The sequence below is a fragment of the Cetorhinus maximus genome, chromosome 24 (assembly GCF_964194155.1).
Source record: "Cetorhinus maximus chromosome 24, sCetMax3.hap1.1, whole genome shotgun sequence".
Taxonomy (NCBI): Eukaryota; Metazoa; Chordata; class Chondrichthyes; order Lamniformes; family Cetorhinidae; genus Cetorhinus; species Cetorhinus maximus.
The window spans coordinates 45194224-45214639 of record NC_135902.1 but is presented as its reverse complement, the minus strand read 5'-3'; the positions used below and the strand labels follow the sequence as shown (position 1 = coordinate 45214639).

At 41.1% G+C, this 20416-nt stretch overlaps 2 protein-coding genes across 3 annotated transcripts in view; one reads left to right on the top strand and one right to left on the bottom strand.

The window, feature by feature from the left end:
• Window positions 1–701, top strand: part of pgs1 (phosphatidylglycerophosphate synthase 1) — a 61560-nt gene extending 60859 nt beyond the window's left edge. For both annotated transcript variants that reach the window (XM_078571142.1, XM_078571141.1), the window contains one exon: window positions 204–701. The gene's annotated coding sequence lies outside the window, so the exon portion shown is untranslated. The remainder of the gene's footprint in view (window positions 1–203) is intronic.
• LOC144699540 (dynein axonemal heavy chain 17-like) overlaps window positions 119–20416 on the bottom strand; it is a 785608-nt gene continuing 765310 nt past the window's right edge. The window contains 5 exon segments of the mRNA XM_078570587.1: window positions 119–385; window positions 751–976; window positions 3243–3386; window positions 17629–17811; window positions 20194–20376. Of these exon segments, the coding sequence (XP_078426713.1) occupies window positions 138–385; window positions 751–976; window positions 3243–3386; window positions 17629–17811; window positions 20194–20376 (984 nt within the window). The 3' untranslated portion in view covers window positions 119–137.

Below are 20416 nucleotides of genomic sequence, written 5' to 3'. Positions count from 1 at the left end.
AAATCAAATATGCACTTCACTTAGATTCTTAATTTTAAGCATGTAACATTTATTCAAAAGACACAATTGAGATTTTAAAAAATCTGTCATAACATTTTAAATGTGTTTCAGTTTATAACTCTATACTTCTATACAGTTTAAACTTGTAGTAAGACTGCTACACCTGCAAGGATCCACTTAGCTCGTTTCTCTTTTGTTTTCAGGTTAAAGGTCCAAACATAAGTAGGACCTCGGGTGCGGGTTTTATACACTGGGCACTCATAAATGTTTTTTGTTTCTTGACGATCCACTGGAACGGCTTTGATAAATGCAACTGGCATTGCTGGTGTAAGTTCCTTCAGTCGTGCATCAGTAATGATTCCACCATTCTTTTCCCAGCGTGCACCTTTCAACGTATAAAACATTACTGGTAATTTAACTGGAAAATCTTTTACCACAAATTTGTATTTTCTTTACTTTTTTAAAGTAAAAATAATGAAGGCTAAGAATTGTCACTCATGGATGTCTCTGTATTTAAGGAACCTTTGTAAACAATTTATTATATATTTTAAAAGTGTGCTAATTTGGTAAAATCAAATAAAACAAATTGTAAGATGATTGTAGAATTTTCTTTTAAATTTATGTATCCTTACATTCTCATGATCGTTAAACAGATTTTTCTGTATTTAGTTCAACAATAAAATGTTTTGACCTAAAGTGAATATTTTTGTAAAGATGTTATTGACGTTCGTATGCATGCAAATGTTTTACCTTCCATATATAGCCCATGGATGTAGGCTCCTTCTCTGGGAGCACTTGTCATATCCTCTCTGTTTTTTTTTGTAACTTCCACAGCTAGACACATTTTATCCAGTGGCCATTCATTTTTCCTGGCCATAGATTGCATTATAGCCGTGAGGAAGGACTGCGGATTGAAAAAACCACCAAGCCACACTGCATTAGGCAAAGCAAAATCTGTACTCCATGCTTCCAACTCCTAAAAATAAATACAGACAAGTGAGAAAGTTACAGCTAAATATTTATCTCCATATACATTTTAGAACAATTTGAATAGTATGCTAGAATGTATTCATGGAACAATTTACGATAAAACAAAGTACCTTAGTCATCCGCCAGTTCTAGTCTCCTTACATGGGTGGCTGACAGCTTTGTAAGGCTTTGTAAAAGGTGTGAAGGAGTGTGACAAGATTAATTCCCAGTCTAAGGTATTTTCAGATTAGTTCAGAGAGTTGGCTCTCTACATTTTAGAGAAGCATAGACTTGGGGGGTGATGTGATCCAGGTTTGTCAGATATTGAAGGGGCTAGATTTTACTTGTGTAGTTCAGTTGTTTCATTGAATAGGATAGGGAGGACCAGACCTTACTCTTCTTACAAGTTACCTAAGGGAAGAACTAAGTTGGGTTTTGAAATTCTTCTTTTCCCAGAGGATAGTGAACCTGTCAAACTGGTTGTTGGCTCGTGTGGTTAATGCTGATTTGCTTCAAGTGAGAATGGATCAGTTTCTGGTTTAATTGGAGAATACCTCAAATAAGAGGTAGGTACCTTGCCATGCTGATCAGGGTGGTCTGCTGGATGGGTTTTGCTTGCCTAAGGGTGTCATAAAGACATTTTTGGTCTGGAATTTTGTCTGGTTTTTCAGATCTCTCAGAAGATTACATGGCTCTGCATGGAGTGTGGTGCACTAGGCATCACAACTGTATCAGGCAGGCTGGAAGAATGAGTAGGTCTTTTCCTGTCTGTCATATTTCATAATGTTTGTAAAAGTGTCCGCTTGGCCCAGTGGTAGCACTGTGGTTTCTGAATCAGGTTGTGTGTTGGACCACATTGTAGGATACCAGCACATAATGTAGACTGTACTGAGTGAGGTATTGTTATATTGTTGGAGGTGATATCTTTCAGATGAGGCCCTATCAGCTTGTTCAGTAGAATATAAAATATTTTGTGGCATTATTCAAAGAGGAGCATTTATCCCTCAGCCAGCATCACAAAAACAGATTAACTAATCTTTTAGTTCATTTCTGTTTTTGTGAGACTTTACTGTTTACAAAGTGGCTGCCATATTTACTTACAAAACAACAGTGACTAAAACTCAAAAGTAATTTATTGGCTATGAAGCACCTTGGGATGTCCTGAGTATGTGAAAGATGCTATCTATATAAATGCATGTTTGTTCTTTCTATTTATGTGTAAGACTACAAACTCAAATAATAAAGTTACTCTTGCGTGTTGTTTGCATTATTCATTCAACCTGTCTAATGGATCATTGATATGCGAAGAAAATATAGCAGTAATATTTTACCTTTGTCATATTTGCTGATTTGTATTCTTAACTCCCTTTTGCTAAGTTAAATCAAATTTTAGTTTCTTGGGAGTTGTCATAACATTTTAAATATCTCAAAGCAGTTTAAATCTAAATTTTGAAGTGTGCTCACTGTTAACGTAGCCAGTTTGCACTGAGAAAGGACTATAATAAGATAATGAGTTGATTGACCAGATAATTTGCTTTTGATAGTATTAGTTGAGGAAGGAATGTTGGCTAGACTATCAGGAGAACTTCCTGCTCTTCTTCAAATTATTTCTTATATCCACCTGAGCAGGCGATCAGGATCTTTGCTTAATGTTTTATCTGCAAAATGACACTCACCCAATGTTCCCTCTTATTTTATTTTGCTGCGTATGTTCATTTGAATGCACTATCCATTTAAACTATCTTGCTTGGCTGTGCAGTCGGGGTATCTTAAAGGGAATACCTTGTGAGCAGCCTCATTGCCACCTTTCAAGCTGTTGTACAGCCGTGCACATGCACAGCTTATAGGGAACACTGACCCCACTCTCGACTCGCAATACTAAGGGAGATAAATTTGTTATACATTATTAAAGGCCAAGAGAGGAGTAGATTATGTTCTTGCCACTTTGTAGAGCACAAAAAACATGAAGAGGAAATTTCGGCTCACTCCAAACTTCAGAAGCCTGAACCAATTCTAAATTTATTTAGGTATTCAAGTGACTGTGGGCAGAAGGCTGCATGATCAACTTGGCATGCTTAAAGAATCTGTCATTTTGGAAATAATTGAAGATGGCTTGGTTATTTTGAAACCTAAACACTGGTGTTGGATTTAATGACATCAATGCTTGAGAGATAACTTTGAGAACAGTAATGCATTGTAAATATTCTTCATTTGTACTTTGAATATCACAAATATTTACGAACTGAATATACAGTTAAGCTATTGTGGCTCACCCTGATACGAAGGAGAAGATCAGTAAACCAAGCACCTAAGGTATAAAGTGATGGGTAGGCAAGGCCTGCCCATGTTGATGGAACTGTGTCCAAAAATAAGGAATTTGAAATATCTTCCATATCAGCTGTGATAGTTAGTTCTCCCTGAAAATCAGCACAGACGTAGAATGCATTTGTTACTGAAATCCTAAATTCAAATATTTTCCACTTTAGAAAAGAGTGCAAACTTGATGAATGTAGCATCTATGTATTTCTTTAACAACCTTCAATATGTAGCCTAAGATGCATCAACTTGCAATAACAAACCATCATCTGCTTTACGGACCAACTTATCTATTAGGCTGCTCAACAAGTTCCAAGCATAACCAAGAATAAGAGCATGTAGAGAATAAGGCAGCCTCATACCAACTCATAAACAACTTTGGAGACAAAACTATGGAGGCCAGAGTTGCTGAAAATAATGGGTGCACTGCTTCTGGCACAGCCTGCGGAGTGCCACACGCTGGTAAATGTGCTAGCACTAATGTGCTGTGCGTGTGCTGGAAGCTTTAACACTTGGCAAATTGTGATGTCAAATAGCCTCAGGCTGACTTGATGCACGTTCTGCCCATTTAAACCATGTAGGCCCAGTCAATTCCCATGTCCTAAACACTTGCTCAGTTACATGAAGGATACTCCAACCTGCATGATTTAAAGGCCTGGCATCCAACTTGCAGGTGAGGTGCTTTTGACTAACTTTTGTTTTTGCAATGTTTATGGAAGGACTGTCACGTGGAGGAGGTTGTACTTGGAGGAGTTTTTGTGAGTTTACTGCATCCTGATAGGGAAGTCAGAAAGAGCTTTCTGTTGTGTGCACTCCTATAAAGAGAGCCATGCAGCCGCAAGAAACATTGTGGAAGAGACCATCAACATCCTCAAGTAATGATCCTGCTGTTTTAACCACTTGGGTGAAGCTGTCCAGTACTCAGCAGAGTGCGTGTCCAAGTTTGTGGTCTGCTATGTCCTCCACAACATCACAATCATAAGGGTGTAACCCTTGCCACCGGGCATCTAAAGACCGCCTTGGAGAAAGGGAGGGGGATTCCTTAATTCCAGACAGGCTGTTCGTGAGCAGCTACTGAGAGTCCTTTTCCCCGAAGACCTCATCTTATCACTACCATTGCTCCACGATTCCCTACTTTTCCAACCAACTGCTATGTCCTATCACAGCATCCTTGTGAGCAAAATGCTGAAACAAAAGCTACCAAGAACCTTTCAAAAATAATTTTATTCAACAGCACATGAAGGAAAGGGTTGCATTTATATAGTGCTTTTAAAGACCACCAGACATCTCAAACTGCTTTACAGCCAATGAAGTACTTTTTAAAGTTTGGTCTCTATTGGAATGTAGAAAATGCAGCAACCAATTTGGGCACAACAAACTCCCACAAACAACAATGTGATAAGGACCAGGTAATTTGTTTATCAATTTTTGTGATGTTGATTGAGTGACAAATATTGGCTAGGGCACTGCTGATAACTCCCCTTGCTCTTCTCTGAAATAGTGTGTGGGATATTTTACATCCACTCAAACAGGCATATATGGATTTGATTTAATGTCTCATCCAAAAGACAGCACATCCAACAGTGTAACATTCCCTCGGTGCTGCATTGGTGTGTCAGCCCTTATTGTTTTGTTCAAGCCCTGGGGGGGGGGGACTTGAATCTGAAACCTTGTGATTCAGAGAGGAGAGTGCTACCAGCTGAGCCACAGCTGACACACATCATGTGCATTCCTTTTGTGCCTGTTTTACGGTGTCCTTGCTTGTCCTAGTGCTCCTTGGCAGTGATACCCCAGTGGCAAGTAGATGGCTAATATCTTTCTTTGGCAGAAACAGCAGTTGGACTTGCAGGATGGCTTTTAGTGGCTCTGGGTCTATAGGTGGCAATGGCCTGAACTGGCTGGCTGGCTGGCTGAGAGGTGATAGCAAGGGCACTGGCAGTGTAACAATGGTGGAAGCACAAATGCTGTCATCCAGATAGAGGACTGGAGGTTCGCACACCCAAAAGGCATGGTACTACCCTGGGCTGCGCCTCAGCAATCCTAGTAATCCGTTGAAGGACAGATTGATGGATGATTAAGAGATCCTGCATGTTGCAGCTATGATGACAGCAATCTGAGCCTGCATGGTACCAAGCATGGATCTCATGACCTCAGTCTGAGTTTCCACTAAAGCGCCGAGACATTGTGTGGTTTCCATCTATGTTGAAATAGAAGTTCAGACCTTAGCTGCAAGTGCTGTCAAGGCATTGGCCACCACTTGCACGCTGGAAAGGATTGGCTACAGCTCTGCACAAAGCCCTGTGGCAAGTTGGAGCTGGACTCCTCCATGTTGCTTGATATCAACAAGAAGCTGTTTGGCAGGCCTGCCAATGGAGCAAGCAACTTGATGTGCATGCTCATCAGCATTCCCCTGTAAGTGGCTCCATCAAACTCCTCATTGGAGTCCTGTGTAGCAGAACTTGTCTTCCAGTGGGAGCTGGCAGATGAGCTATCCTGTCCTCAGACCTGGCTGCAACCCACTCATGCCCAGTGACTCATGACATGCAGATCCCAACCTATCAATCTATACTACTCTGCAAGGTAAGCGCGGGGCCAGTATTTGAGCTAGTAGCTCTAAGTATTAGATTATGAGATGATGCAGTTTTCATTCTTCTTCATGAGGCTGCAATGGCTGAGCAGGCAGTAGTTTGTGGCTAGCTGAAAGCAATAAATCAGTTGGGCAAAGGGAATGGGATGGATTGGAAAGCAACTGGTTCATGGTTACATGGTCTGCAGCTTGCACTTCATGTAGATAGCAGGGTGATGTGAGATTTGAGAATGGCAATAAGGCAGGAACATGCCTTCATCCTGAATGTTCTTGGCAGCACGGATGCAGTGGCCTATGTCACAGGTAGTGTCATGATGCTGAGCAGTTTCCTCAAGCAGGCTTAGGTGCTGCAGGGATGCCTGTTCCCTTCAGGTTCTGCTCTGTTCCCTGTGACTATGAGCCACCTTGTCCATATGAGAGGGAAGAACGTTAGTGAGTGTATTTGGGTGATGTGTTTGCTGGAAGTATGTGAAAGCTGCGAGGTGGGTGTAAAACCGGCATCTTTGGTGGGTGGGTGAGGGGGAGCTTCTGTATGTTGGGCCTGAGTTCTGATTGCTAGGGACTGCTGATGAGTGAGTGATGGGGGTGCAATACATTGAGCAGTATGAGAGGTTGGTAGTAACATGCATAGTAGATGTCATTTAAGACCCTAACCATGTGAGGTCATTGAAATTCTTGCTGCACTGCCGCCACATCCTCAGGACCTCCCTCGACACCTGCTCCAATTCCCTTCCCAGTGTGTTCCTTTAGTGCCTCCTGTCCCCTCCATGGAAATATGACCTCTCTCCTCCTGTCAACTTCCTAACTAAGGCCTTCAGTGCTGCATTCAAGAAACTAGTCTGTTGCTTGATTTGTTTTCCTTCTGCTTACATCCACTTGCATTATAAGCAATCAGTAGCATCTCCTGTGTGATGAGTGCAGCTACCGTTTAAGAGGGCAGGCTGACTTAAGAGGTGTAGGCTAGCTGAAACAGGTGCTTGACAAGCAAATTGTCAGGCCCCATGTTGAGCATTCAGCCAGCCAGCAGTGCAGATAATGTTTAGATGAGCACTACAATCATTCAGATGAGGCAGCAAAAAAGTTGCATGCTGCCTGCCTCAGCAAGATAGGGCTAATCACAGTCCCCCTCAGCCCCATCCCCAGCACCTAAAAACAGTAGCAATCTAATTTTTAGCCCAAAATTTATCTCTAGTGAACCTTATTTTGTGAACCATCTTGTGTTCAGACTTTGGTTGCATGACCATATGAAATTTGAAGGCAGTAAAACTGCATATCTCTCTCGTCAGGTTCCACGCCTGAGAGAGCATTGGTGACTGTGGACCTCCATGTTAATCTTGCTCTGGAGATGTGGATCACATTCGTTGTCAGTACGTGCATCCGGTTTGCGAGGCTCTTTAAAAAGATCATTCTTTGTCTACCGTGATCTCCTTTACCATCGATCTTTCCAATCACATATAGACTTTCTAAGTCATGATTTCTTATTATGTGCCCAAGAAATTCCAACTGTCTTCCTGATTGTGGTCAGCAGAAGTCTTTTCATCTCAGATTTTACTTGCCTCAAAAACCAAAACTCTGCAGCCTCGATTGTTCTCTGCATTGCTTCACTGATCATCCAACTCTCACTCCTGTATGTCAAAATTGATGTGATGTAACATTCCAGGATTCTCAGCTTTGTTTTCATGGCTAACTTTGAGTTGATGATCTTTTTCCATTTATTGAATTGCAGCTTTGGCCATTCCAATCCTTCGTCATACTCGTACTTTCCATCCAATGTTAATGCATTCCCTAGGTAACGAAATCTGTCTACCTGTGTGACCTTTTCATTCTTCACTCTGATCTTTTATTCTGTTATGATTTTCTTTTTGGACACTGCTAGACATTTTGTTTTCTTATGCTCAGCCCTTCTCAGTTTCACTCTATCCAAAATCTTTAGCAATTTCTCTTCAGAGTCAGCAATAAGAAGTGTCATTGGCATATTATTAAAGCTGTAACCTCTCACTGGAGGAGGAGGCTGCACAAATATCCTCATCCTCAGTGAGGGGGGAGGGGGAGCCCAGCACATCACTTCCAAAGATAGGGCTGAAGCATTCGTAATGATCTTCAGCCAGAAGTGCCAAGTGGATGATCCATCTCTGCCTCCTCCAGAGGCCCCCAGTATCACAGATGCCAGTCTTCAGCCAATTCAACTCACTCCATGTGATATCAAGAAACAGCTGAAGGCACTGGATAGTGCAAAGACTATGGGCGCTGTCAACATTCTGGCAATAGTACTGAAGACTTGTGCTGCAGAACTTGCTGTTCCCCTAGCCAAGCTGTTCTAATACAACTACAACACTGGCATCTACCCAGCAATGTGGAAACTTGCCCAAGTATGCTCTACACAAAAAGCAGGACAAATCCAATCCATCCAATTACATAAGAACTAGGAACAGGAGTAGGCAATTCAGCCCCTCGAGCCTGCCCCACCATTCAATACGATCATGGCTGATCTCATTTCAGCCTCAACTCCAATTTCCTGCCCTCTCCCCATAACCTTTCAACCCGTTACTAATTAAAAATCTGTCTATCTCCTGCATAAATTTATTCCGCATCCCGGCAACCATTGCACTCTGACGTAGTGAATTCACGACCCTTTGAGAAAAGTAATTCCTCCTCATCTCTGATTTAAATCTACCACCCCTTAGCCTAAAACTATGGCCTCTCGTTCTAGAATGCCCCAGAAGGGGAAACATCCATTCCACATCTACTTTGTCTATCCCCTTTAGCATCTTATATACCTCAATTAGATCTCCTTCCATCCTTCTAAACTCTAGCGAGTATAGGCCTAAACTGCTTAATCTCTCCTCATAAGACAAGCCCCACATCTCTGGAATCAATCTGTTACTATTGGGGTGTATCTATGGAATTCATTGCCACAGAAGGCTGTGGAGGCCAGGTCATTGAGTGTATTTAAGACCGAGATAGATAGGTTCTTGATTGGTAAGGGGATCAAAGGTTACGGGGAGAAGGCGGGAGAGTGGGGTTGAAAAACTTATCAGCCATGATTGAATGGCAGAGCAGACTCGATGGGCCAAATGGCCTAATTTCTGCTCCTATGTCTTATGGTCTTATGGGTGGTACTAGTGTCCTCCACCGTGAAAACTGAGGCAAAATATTGATTAAGTGTCTCTGCCATTTCTACGTTCCCCACTGTTAACTCCCCAGTCTCATCCGCCAAGGGACTGACATTCACTTTAGCTACTCTCTCCTTTTATATACTTTTGTAGCTTTTGCTATCAGTTTTTACATTTTGCGCTAGTCTTCTTTCATAATTTACCTTTGCTCTTTTTATTATTTTTTTAGTAACCCTTCGTTGATTTTTAACAGTTTCACAATCTTCCAGCCTTCCACTGATCTTTGCAATTTGGTATGCCTTAGTTTTTGCCTTTATGTTATCTTTAACATCCTTGCTTAGCCATGGATGTTTTTCCCCCCTCTTACCATCTTTTTCCCTCTTTGGAATATATTTTACTTCGGAGGAATTGAATATCTCCTTAAATATCTGCCACTATTTGTCAGCTGTCCTACCTGCCCAGTCCACTAGGGCCAAATCTGCCCTCATTGCCTATGTAGTTACCTTTGTTTATCTCCAGAACACTAGTGTGGGACTAAAGTTTCTCGTTCTCAAACTGAACTTGAAATTCTAGCATGCTATGATCACTCTTCCCAAGAGGATCCTTTACTATGAGATCATTAATCAATCCCTTCTCACTACACAAAACCAAATCCAGAATAGCCTGCTCCCTGGTTGGTTCCACAACATATTGCTTCAAGAAACAATCTCTAATGCACTCTATGAACTCTCCCTCGAGGCTACCCTTGCCAATTTGATTAGTCCAGTCTATATGCATATTAAAATCACCCATGATTATTACCATGCCTTTCTTACATGCACCCAGTATTTCTTGGTTTATACTGTGCTCTACTGCTGAACTACTGTCTGGGGACCTATAGATTACTCCCGCCAGGGACTCCTTTCATTTGCTATTTCTTATTTCTACTCAGACTGACTCTATGTTTTGCTCTCCAGTGCCTATATCATTCCTCACAATAGCATTGATCTCTTCCTTTACTAACAAAGCTGTACCACCTCCTTTTCCTTCCTGCCTATCCTTCTGAAACACTGAGTACCCCTGGATATTCAACTCCCAAACCTGTTCTCCCTGTAACCATTTCTCAGTAATCGCCACCAAATCATACCTATTTATCTCTATTTGCGCTGTTAACTCATTAGTTTTAATACTGCCCCATCAGTCTACTCTTGCTCATCAGTAAAGTGTGGAAGGGGTCATCAACAGTGTTATCAAGCAGCACTTGCTTAGCAATAACCTGCTCACTGATGCTCAATTTGGGTTCTGCCAGGGCCATTCAGCTCCTGACCTCATTACAGCCTTGGTTCAAATATGGACAAAAGAGCTTAACAAAAGAGATGAGGTGAGAGTGACTGGCCTTGACATCAAGGCAGCATTTGACTGAATGGCATCAAGGAGTACCTCGCAAAACTCGAGACAGTGAGAATCGGGGAAAACCCTTTGCTGGTTGGAGTCATACTGAGCACAAAGGAAAATAGCTGTGGTCGTTGGAGGTCAATCATCTCAGTTCCAAGACATCACTGCAGGAGTTCCTCAGGGTATTGTCCTAGACCCAACCATCTTCAGCTGCTTCATCAATGACCTTCCTTCCATCATAAGGTCAGAAGTGGGGATGTTTGCTGATGACTGCACAATGTTCAGCACAATTTGCAACTCCTCAAATACTGAAGCAATCCATGTCCGAATGCAGTAAGACCTAGACAATATCCAGGCTTGGGCTGACAAGTGGCAAGAATTGTTCACACCTTACGAGTGCCAGGCAATGATTATCTCCAAGAGAGCATCTAACCATCGCCCCCTTGACATTCAATGACATTACCATCACTAAATCTCCCATTATCAACATCCTGCGAATTACCATTGACCAGAAGTTGAACTGGGTTAGCCACATAAATACTGTGGCTACAAGAGCAGGTCAGAGGCTAGGAATTCTGCAGCGGGTAACTCACTTCCTGACTCCCCAAAGCCTGTCCACCATCTACAAGGCACAAGTCAGGAGTATGATGGAGTATTCTCCACTTGCATGGATGAGTGCAGCTCCAATAACACTCAAGAAGCTGAGCACCATCCAGGACAAAGCAACCCACTTGATTGGCACCCCATCCACAACGTTCAGTCCCTTCACCACCGATGCACAGTGGAAGCAGTGGTGTGTACCATCTACAATATGCACTGCAGGAACTCACCAAAGCTCCTTAGGCAGCACTTTTCAAACCCATGATAGCTACCACCTAGAAGGGCAGTTGGGAACACCACCAACTGCAAGTTCCCCTCCAAGCCACACACAACCCTGACTTGGAAATATATCGCCATTCCTTCACTATCACTGGGTCAAAATCCTGGAACTCTCTCCCTAACAGCACTGTGGGTGTACCTACACCACATGGACTGCACTGGTTCAAGAAGGCTGCTCACCACCACCTTCTGAAGGGCAATCAGGGACAGGCAATAAACGCTGGCATAGCCAGCGACACCGGCATCTCATGAATGAATAAAAAAAAGTGGGCAATGTTAGAGATGGAAATAGATTGCTTTGGTGATGGTGCAGATATATAGTTGTAACCTTACCTTTAGGCCATATTTAAAACCCAGGTTGTGAACAGTCTAGTCTCAATCTCAGAGAGCTGCCAGGGAGAGGGATGGAGTCAGTGTCTAAGAAACAGAGTTTGCAGCAGGTCAATGGCTTTGGTTTTCCCAATATTTAACTGGAGGAAATTTCTGCTCATCCAGTACTTTCCTGGAAATCTGTCTGAATCCGTCCAATCAGATTTCCTCCCCAGCCGCAGTGCCAAAATGGTTCCTGTAACATTCACAGATGACATCCAATGTAACTATGACAAACTATCTCTCCTTGTTTGTCTTGCCCTGTCTGCAGCCTTTGACATAGCTGACCATAATGTTCTCCAATGCTGCTGGAAAAACAGCCCAATAACTTTAAGACATTGGAGAAGTTGAGAGAAGAGGTTGTGAGCTAGAGCTAGATGTTGTCAGCCTATGTATGGACATAAATGCTGTGTTTTCAGCTGATGTTGCTGAAAGGCAGCATGTAGATGAGAAATGTAAAGGGACCAAAGATAGACCCTTGGGAGACACCAGAGGGAATGGTGCATGAGCGGGAAGAGAAGCCATAGGTAAGAGTGGAACTCAGTAAATGCAGTCCCACCCAGCTGGAAGATGATGGAAAGGGATTGGAGGAGGATGGTATGGTCAACCCTGTGAAAGGCTGCAGACAAGTTGAGAACAATGTAGAGGGATAATTTACCTTTGTCACTGTTACATAGAATGTCAATTGTGACTTTGATAAGAACTGTTTTGATACTGTGGCAGGGTCAGAAACCTGATTGGAGGGATTCAAAATTATTTTACATAGGATATGCAGCACAGAATCAGGCCATTCGGCCCAACCAGCTTATGTAGGTGTTTATGCTCCACTTGAGCCTCCACCCACCTTTTATAATCTAAATCTACCATCGTAACCATCTATTCCCTTCTTCCTCATATGCATGTCTAGTTTCCCCTTAAATGCATCTATACTATTTGCTTCAACTATGCCCTGTGGTAGATAGTGGCTTCCACATTCTTACCATTCTTTGGGTGAAGAAGTTTCTTCTGAATTCCTGTTGGATTCCATGGTAACTATCTTCCTCACAAGAGGAAAGATTCCCTCTGTATCCACTCTATCAAAATCTTTCCTAATTTTAAAGATCTTTATTGGGTCACCCCTCACCTTTTTTTCCAGAGAAAGGCACAGGCTATTAATTGTTTCTCGATACATACGCTCACATATTTCTGGTGTCATCCTTGTAAATCGTCTCTGCATCCTCATCAGTCCTTTTCATAATATGATGACTAAGTTTCGTCTAACCAAGGTTCAAAGGCTTTTTCAGATAATTTCCCTACTTTTCAATTCTACCACTCTAGAAATAAATCCCAGTGCTTAGTTTCCTTATTTATGGCCTTGCTAACCTGTGGTGCAACTTTTAGTGATTGGTTTATTTGTACTCCGAGATCCATCTGTTCCTCTACCCAACCCTACCCTATCTAGACTTGATTAACAAGGGAGTGAAAGGTTATTGGAGGTAGGCAGGAATGTGGGGTTGAGATTAAGGTTACATTCAGATCAGCCACGATCTTATTGAATGGCAGAGCAGGCCCGAGGGGTCGAGTGGCCTACTCTTGCTCCTAATTCGTATGTTCATATGACCTCCCTATCCTTCCTACCCGAATGTACTACCTCACATTTATCTGTGTTGAATTTCATTTGCCATTATTTGCCCATTTGTCCTCCTGTTGCAATTTGTTGCAGTTCTCCTCAGTATTGACTGTACTTGGTGTCATCTGCAAATTTAGAAATATTATTTTTGATTCCAAAGCCAAAATTGTTGCCCCCTCAAAAAAGTTGGTCAGGCAAGTTTTTTTCGTTTTGAAATCCATGCTGACTATTCATTATTATATTTCTCCTTTCTAGATGGTCTTCTATTCTCCCTTTTAGTAAGGATTCCATTATTTTTCTTACCACTGATGTTAAGCTGATTGGTCTATAACTCTTTAGACATGTTCTGTCCCCTTCTTAAACATTGGAATTACATCAGCTATCTGATAGTCCTCTGGCTCTACACCTTTCTCTAATGAGTTTTTATATATTATAGTAATGCCTCTACTAACTCTTCCCTAGATTATTTTAAAATACATGAATGCAATCTATCTGGACCAGGGGTTTTGTCCTCTTTGAGTTTGTTTAGTTCATTCAGTACACCCCTTTTTATTTAAATGCACTTATCTCATTGCTCATCTCATCATTCAATGCTATGTCTATCTGTTTTATCTCCCTGATGAAGATTGAAGAGAAATACTTATTTGATATTTCTGCCAACTCTTTGTCGTTACCTGGGGAATTATTAATGCCCCTTAATTCCTTCACAGCCTTCCTTTTTTAAAGATGTGCCTACAAAATATTTTACTATTTTGTTTTATGTTCCTTGATAATTTAATTTCGTATTTCCCCTTTGTCTTCCTAATTGTTTTTTCACTTCTCTCCTAATCTTTTTGCATTCTCACTTATCATGCACTCCTCTGCTGTCTATGTACTTAATGAATGCCTCTTTCCTAACCCTTAATTGTTCCTTTATGTTTTTATTCATCCATTGAGTCCCACTAGTGTTTAGTTTGATCTTTTATTTTCGTGGAACATGTTTTTCCTACAACCTGTTGAACACCACTTTAAATGTTGTTCTAGTTTGTTGTTTGCCAATATGGTTGCCCATTGTATTTTTCCAAGTTCTATTCTGAGACCCTCAAAAACACCTTTCCTCCAATCTACTCACTTGGTTTTCATCATACTTATGTCCTTCTCTACAACCATCTTAAAGTGTATTATATTATGGTCATTCTTGGCTAGATGTTGCACTATTTTTACTTCTTTCATCTGCTCTGGTTCATTTCCCATTATTAGAGCCAATGGTGAATCTTCCCTTCTCGGGCATTTTACATATTGGGTTAGAAAAGAGAGCTGTACACATTAAAAAGAACCATAGAAAAGTTACAGTGCAGAAAGAGACTATTCAGCCCATCGTGTCTGCGCCAGCCAAAAAGAGAAAAAAGAAACTAGCCGCTCATTTTAATCCCACTTTCCAGCACCTGGTCCCCCATGGCCTTGCAGGTTACTTCAGATGCAGATCCAGGTACCTTTTAAATGAGTTGAGCATTTCAGCCTCAACCACCAACTTAGTTAGGGCAGTGAATTCCAGATGCCTACCATCCTCTGAGTGAAAATGTTTTCCTCATGTCCCCTCTAATCCTTCTACCAATTACCTTAAATCTATGTAGGAACTCCATTCCCTATCCCCTTTACCTACCTCTGAAATTCCCCATGATTATTATTCAATGTTTTTTACTCAATTCCTAATTTGTCTGCATATTTCTTCTTCCACCTCCCTTCTACCATTAGGTGGTTAAATATATATATATACATACAATCATTTAAACTAATTTTTAATAGGGTTTCCTCAACTTTTTAAACTCCCGTTCTATAACTACTTATTCCCTTGCTATTAATGTCCTTGCTTATTTATTCTTTCCTAAGCTCTCCTGCTCTCTTTTGTTTACATTTAGGTTGCTACATTTCTTGTAGATCCATCCCCCACAATGACCAATTTAAAGCCTTTGCCACCTCACTATTTACCCTTTCTGACAGGACACAGGTTCCATCCCATTTCAGGTGGAAGTGATGATCAGTTTAGTTCCATCCTGTCCCAGAACTGATGCCAGTGCTCCATGAAAAGGAATGCCTCGATCCCACAACAGTATTTAGCCATGCGTTAATTCTCCCGATCTGTCTGCTCCCATGCCAATTTGTATGTGGTTTAGGCAATAATCCAGAGATTATTACCCTCAAGGATCTGTTTTTTAATTTAGAGCCCAACTTCTGATGCTGTTTCATTAGGACCTTCTCCCTGTTCCTACCTATGTCTTTGTTCTACCAAGGACCATGACAACTGGATTTATCCCCTCCATTTCCATGTTTCTCTCCAGCTGCTGTGAGATATCCCTTACTGGGTAGGTAATATACCTTTTGGAATTCTTGTTCCTGGCTGCAGAGGACACTATCTCACAGCCTAATTATGTAGTTTTGAGAAAGATGGACACGAATTTGGGAGGTGACAGCACATTCAAGGACTTTGGAGAGGAAAACAGGTTGGAGATGGGGCATTAATTTGTGAGGACAGTGCGGTCATGGGTTGTTTGCTTGAGGAGAGGGCTGATGATGGCTGATTTGGAGGAGAGAGGGACAGTATCAGAGAAGAGAGAATGGTTAATAAAATCAGCTAAAATGGGGACCATGAAGGGAGGTGGGTAGTTAGCAGTTTAATAGGAATAGAATTGAGGGAGGAGGAGGATGTGAGTCCCATGGACAAAATAAGCCTAGAGAGGACATGAGTGGAGATAGGAGAGAAACTAGAGAACAATGTGAGTAAATGTCTTAGGTGTGGGGAACATTAGATGATCTCAATGGGATAGGGCGAGGAAGTGGCAGTGTCTCAATCTTGGAGGCTTAAAGAGGTCCATGAGTTCCTTGCGCTTGTTGTTGAGGTATGGATGGAGGAGGCAGGAGGAAGGGGTTTATAAAACAGTTTGCACTGGATAAGCATTCAATTTCATCTGGCACTGCTCTTACATGTACATATATTTAAATTTATGATTTGCCACTTTTGATTCCACTATCCTTTTAGTTTGCTTTTTGCAAATGTGATAACTTTGCATTAAGTTTCTGAATGCAAGCCATTGATGGGAATTAGAAACAGTATAGTCCGAACACAGCTCTGGGGTACCCTATTTTATTCACCTATAACTCCTAACAAGTCTATATTGCTTTCAATGTTTCAGCCAATTCCTTATCTTTCCCAAAGATTTGTTCAAGATCCTTCACGTCTTTGAGCTTAGCCATCAGACTTTCATGTACAACTTTGCTAAATACCTTTTGAAAATCAAGGTACACCAGAATGAATGGTTATCCATAATCCACTTGGATTGCCTTTTGCACAAAGAAGCTAAGGGACGTGTTCAGGTGGGATTTTCCTATCTCAAAAGAAGTTGAAGAGATTCTTTAGGCATAGTTTTTCCTTCTGAAGCCAAGCTGGCTGTTGTTTACTAGGGATTTTTGGTATAATCCTTGAATTTACTCCTAATAATAAATTATTTTGTACAGAGCTGAAACAAAATTAATGGCTCTATAGTGCCTTAAATCTGTTTGATGGTCTTTTTGGAATATGTGGACCCCATTGGCTTGTTTTCAATCTACTGGTCTCTTCCATCATAAATATTGTCAATGCCTGAGAAATATCTTCACTAGTCTCTCAGTGATAAATAGCTTGTCAATTCAGATTTAACTACATTGCTCTGGGTCTGGAGTCACATATAGGCAGGTACAAACAACAGATTTCCTTTCCTAGGGACATTAGGGAACCCAGGTGGGTTTTTACGACAATCAAATAGATACATGTTCACCATTATTGATATTAGCTTTTCAATTCCAGGTTTATTTAATTAATTTTAAATCCCACCAGTTGTTTGTGGTCTATTTGAATTCATCTCTCCAGATCATTAGTCCAGGCCTCTTCATTACTAGTCCTGCATATGAAATGCTAACTATTTCTCCATTTATACTTCCCTTTCCCCATTGAACTACTCCATGCACCTTGTCCTTGTTAGTGAAATAAACATGTCTTCAGAGACAAATATAATTGCCATATCCTGTTTCCTGCATTTCTATTTCTGCTTTAGTTCTCCCATAAACAGGACCCCTGTAATTTATGCCCTCTCCTTGCCACAATTCAAACAAATCAATTAAACAAAAAGCATAGACATATAATCTTTTGAAACCTACAAAACAAGAACTATAAATATATACACACACCCTGATCAAGAGCAGCTGGGAAGGGTGGTGTCTGGAAAAAGGCAGGTGTAAACTTGCCTTTGGGAAGTTCAGTATGGAGCTCATGTGACCTAAAAACAGCCTAACCATTGGATGTCCTTATTTTGAATATGGTTTTTAAATTCAAGAAATCAGCACTTCCTCTCCAAAAAGGAGAGAAAAATAAAGTCAAATATTTTTAAGTATGACCAAACCTTCAGTCCTAGATTCAGCTCCTTCAAAGATCGTTTCATTTCTGTAGTCAGTATGTTTGTTCTTTCACATTCCTGGAAAGCCACTACCACATAGGGTGTCCTTTCTTCCACTTTAGCCATGATCTCATGCATATTAAAACTCTCTGGTAGTTTTTCCAGGATTTCATCCAAGACTGACTTAACCTGAATATCAACAGTATTATTAAATTCCATTTATATGTAAGATTTTACAATATTGGAGGGACAAATTACAGTCAGCGATGTTATACAAATACTAACACACTCATGATAAATTCCTAAATTCCTCTTTCTATTATTCACACTAAATGCAGTATATAGGTTAAGTAGCAATGAAAACGATAGGCGATAGACTTTTGAAAGTGGGCAGAGAAAAGCAAGGTAAAGGGTTTTTAAGGAATGACTTCCTGACAATGTAGCCATGATAGTTGAGGAGAATATGCACAGGAGGCTAGAGCTAGAAGACCAAAAAACAAGCCATGATCTGCCATAGGACTGAAGCAGTCTGTGTGCATTTGCAGCAAGACCTGGATAACATCCAGGCTTGGGCTGATAAGTGGCAAGTAACGTTCATGTCACACAAGTGCCAGGCAATGACCATCTCCAATAAGAGAGAATTCAACCATCTCCCCACAACTTTCAGTGGTATTACCATTGCTGGACCAACCATATAAATACTGTGGCTACAAGAGCAGGTCAGAGGCTGGGGATTCTATGGGGAGTAACTCACCTCCTGAATCTCCAAAGCCTGTCCACCACCCCTGCAAGACACAAGTCAGGAGTGTGATGGAATACACTCCACTTACCTCGATGAGTGCAGCTCCAACAATACTCAAGAAGCTCGACACCATTCAGGACAAAGCAACCTGCTTGATTGGTGCACCATTCAGGACAAAGCAACCTGCTTGATTGGTGCACCATCCAACACCTTCAACATCCACTCCCTCTGCCACCGATGTGCAGTGGCAGCAGTGTGTACCATCTGCAAGATGCACTGCAGCATTTCATCAAGGCTTCTATGACAGGACTTTTCTAACCTGTGACCTCTACCACCTAGAAGGACAAGGGCAGCAGATGCATGGGAACACCACCACCTGCAAGTTTCCCTCCTAGCTACTGACGTGGAACTATATAGCCATTCCGTCACTGTCGCTGGATCAAAAACCTGGAACTCTATCCAGGTGTACCTACATCACATTGATAACTGTGGTTCAAAAAGCGGCTCACCAACACCTTCTCAAGGGCAAGTAGGATGGACAATATAAATGCTGGTCTAGCCAGCGACGCCCATGTACCATGAAAGAATTTAAAAAACAGGATAGCCCTTTCAGCTTCTCATTCAAATTATTGATGATTTGTACATTAGTTCCATTTATCCACCTTTATTACATATTCATTCATATCCCTACATAATAACATCAGTTTCAGTCTTGAAAGTTTCAATTCACCCACCATCCACAGCGTTTTGGAAGAGAGAGTTCCAGATTATCGCTATACTTTGTGCGAAAAAAATGTTAACTGATTTCACTTTTAAAGGCCTAGCTCTAATTTTAAGGCGGTGCCCTCTTGTTCTAGATTTCTTCACCAGAGGAAATCATTTCTCTATATCTACCCTATCAAGTTGTTTAATCATTTAAAGACTTCAATTAAATCACCCCTCAACTGTCTAAACTCAGGGGAATAATATGCAAGTTTATGCAACCTCTCCTCAATTTAATTCTTTCAAGATCTATTGCAATTCTGATGAACCTACACTATATCACCTCCAATGTCAATATATTTTTTCTGAGATTGATTGCCCAAAACTGAACTCAGTATTTTAGATGGGGTCAGTCCAAGGCTCTATACATTGGAGCACAGTACAGAGGAAGTTATTTGGCCCACCTATGTGTGCCAGCTTTCGAAGAGCAATCCAGTTTGACCTAGTCCCTCACCCTTACCACATAGCCGTGCATTACTTTTATTCTTCAAGCATTCATCCAATTCTCTTTTGAAGGCTACTATTGACTCTAAATTCACCACTCTATCAGATGTTAATATGCAAAATGCACATGCATAACTTCCACCCCTTTGAATACAAATCCACTGAGATAAAGGTCAACATTTTAATAGCATGATTGATTAATTTTTGTACCTGTGATCTGTGTACAAGGGCATCCAAATCCACAGCTCCTAGTCACTTACCATAATGACCATGTTTCCTTTCTGGAGCTCTCTGCCTCTTGGTCGGCTCTGCTGATTTTGCTAGTATTTTGTAAAACCAAATTACTTGGTCTGCTTCTGAGATTGCCCTCTCTGCTGCTAAATCTAAGTCCAGCTCTCCTCTCTACTAGCCCAAGCCTTACTTTGGCTCTAGTGACTCTGTAATTTTACTCATTACATTTTATCACACAATTTAGCACACAACTTTTGTTGAAAAGACTGCATATTTTGAGTTTTTAATTGACTTCCTTTTTTTATAAAAAGAAAGAGTAATATTTTAAGAAGTGTCTTTAAAGAAGGTAATACGTTTTATAAAATTATGTTAGTTTTAAAGGTAAAAATTACCTTTTCCTCCCTAGTTGTCCCAGCACCACTCTCTCCAGTAGATTCTTTTGGCTGCAACTCAAGGACTGTGCGAAACAGTTTTTCGGAGATCACTGTCAGAAATCCAATTTCTGCATTTGGGTGTAGGCCATACAAGTATGGGCTCTCAGGTGGCAACATCTCATTCACATAATCATGATAGCCCTTTTAACAACAAATGGAAATTTATGTCATGTTTTTTAGA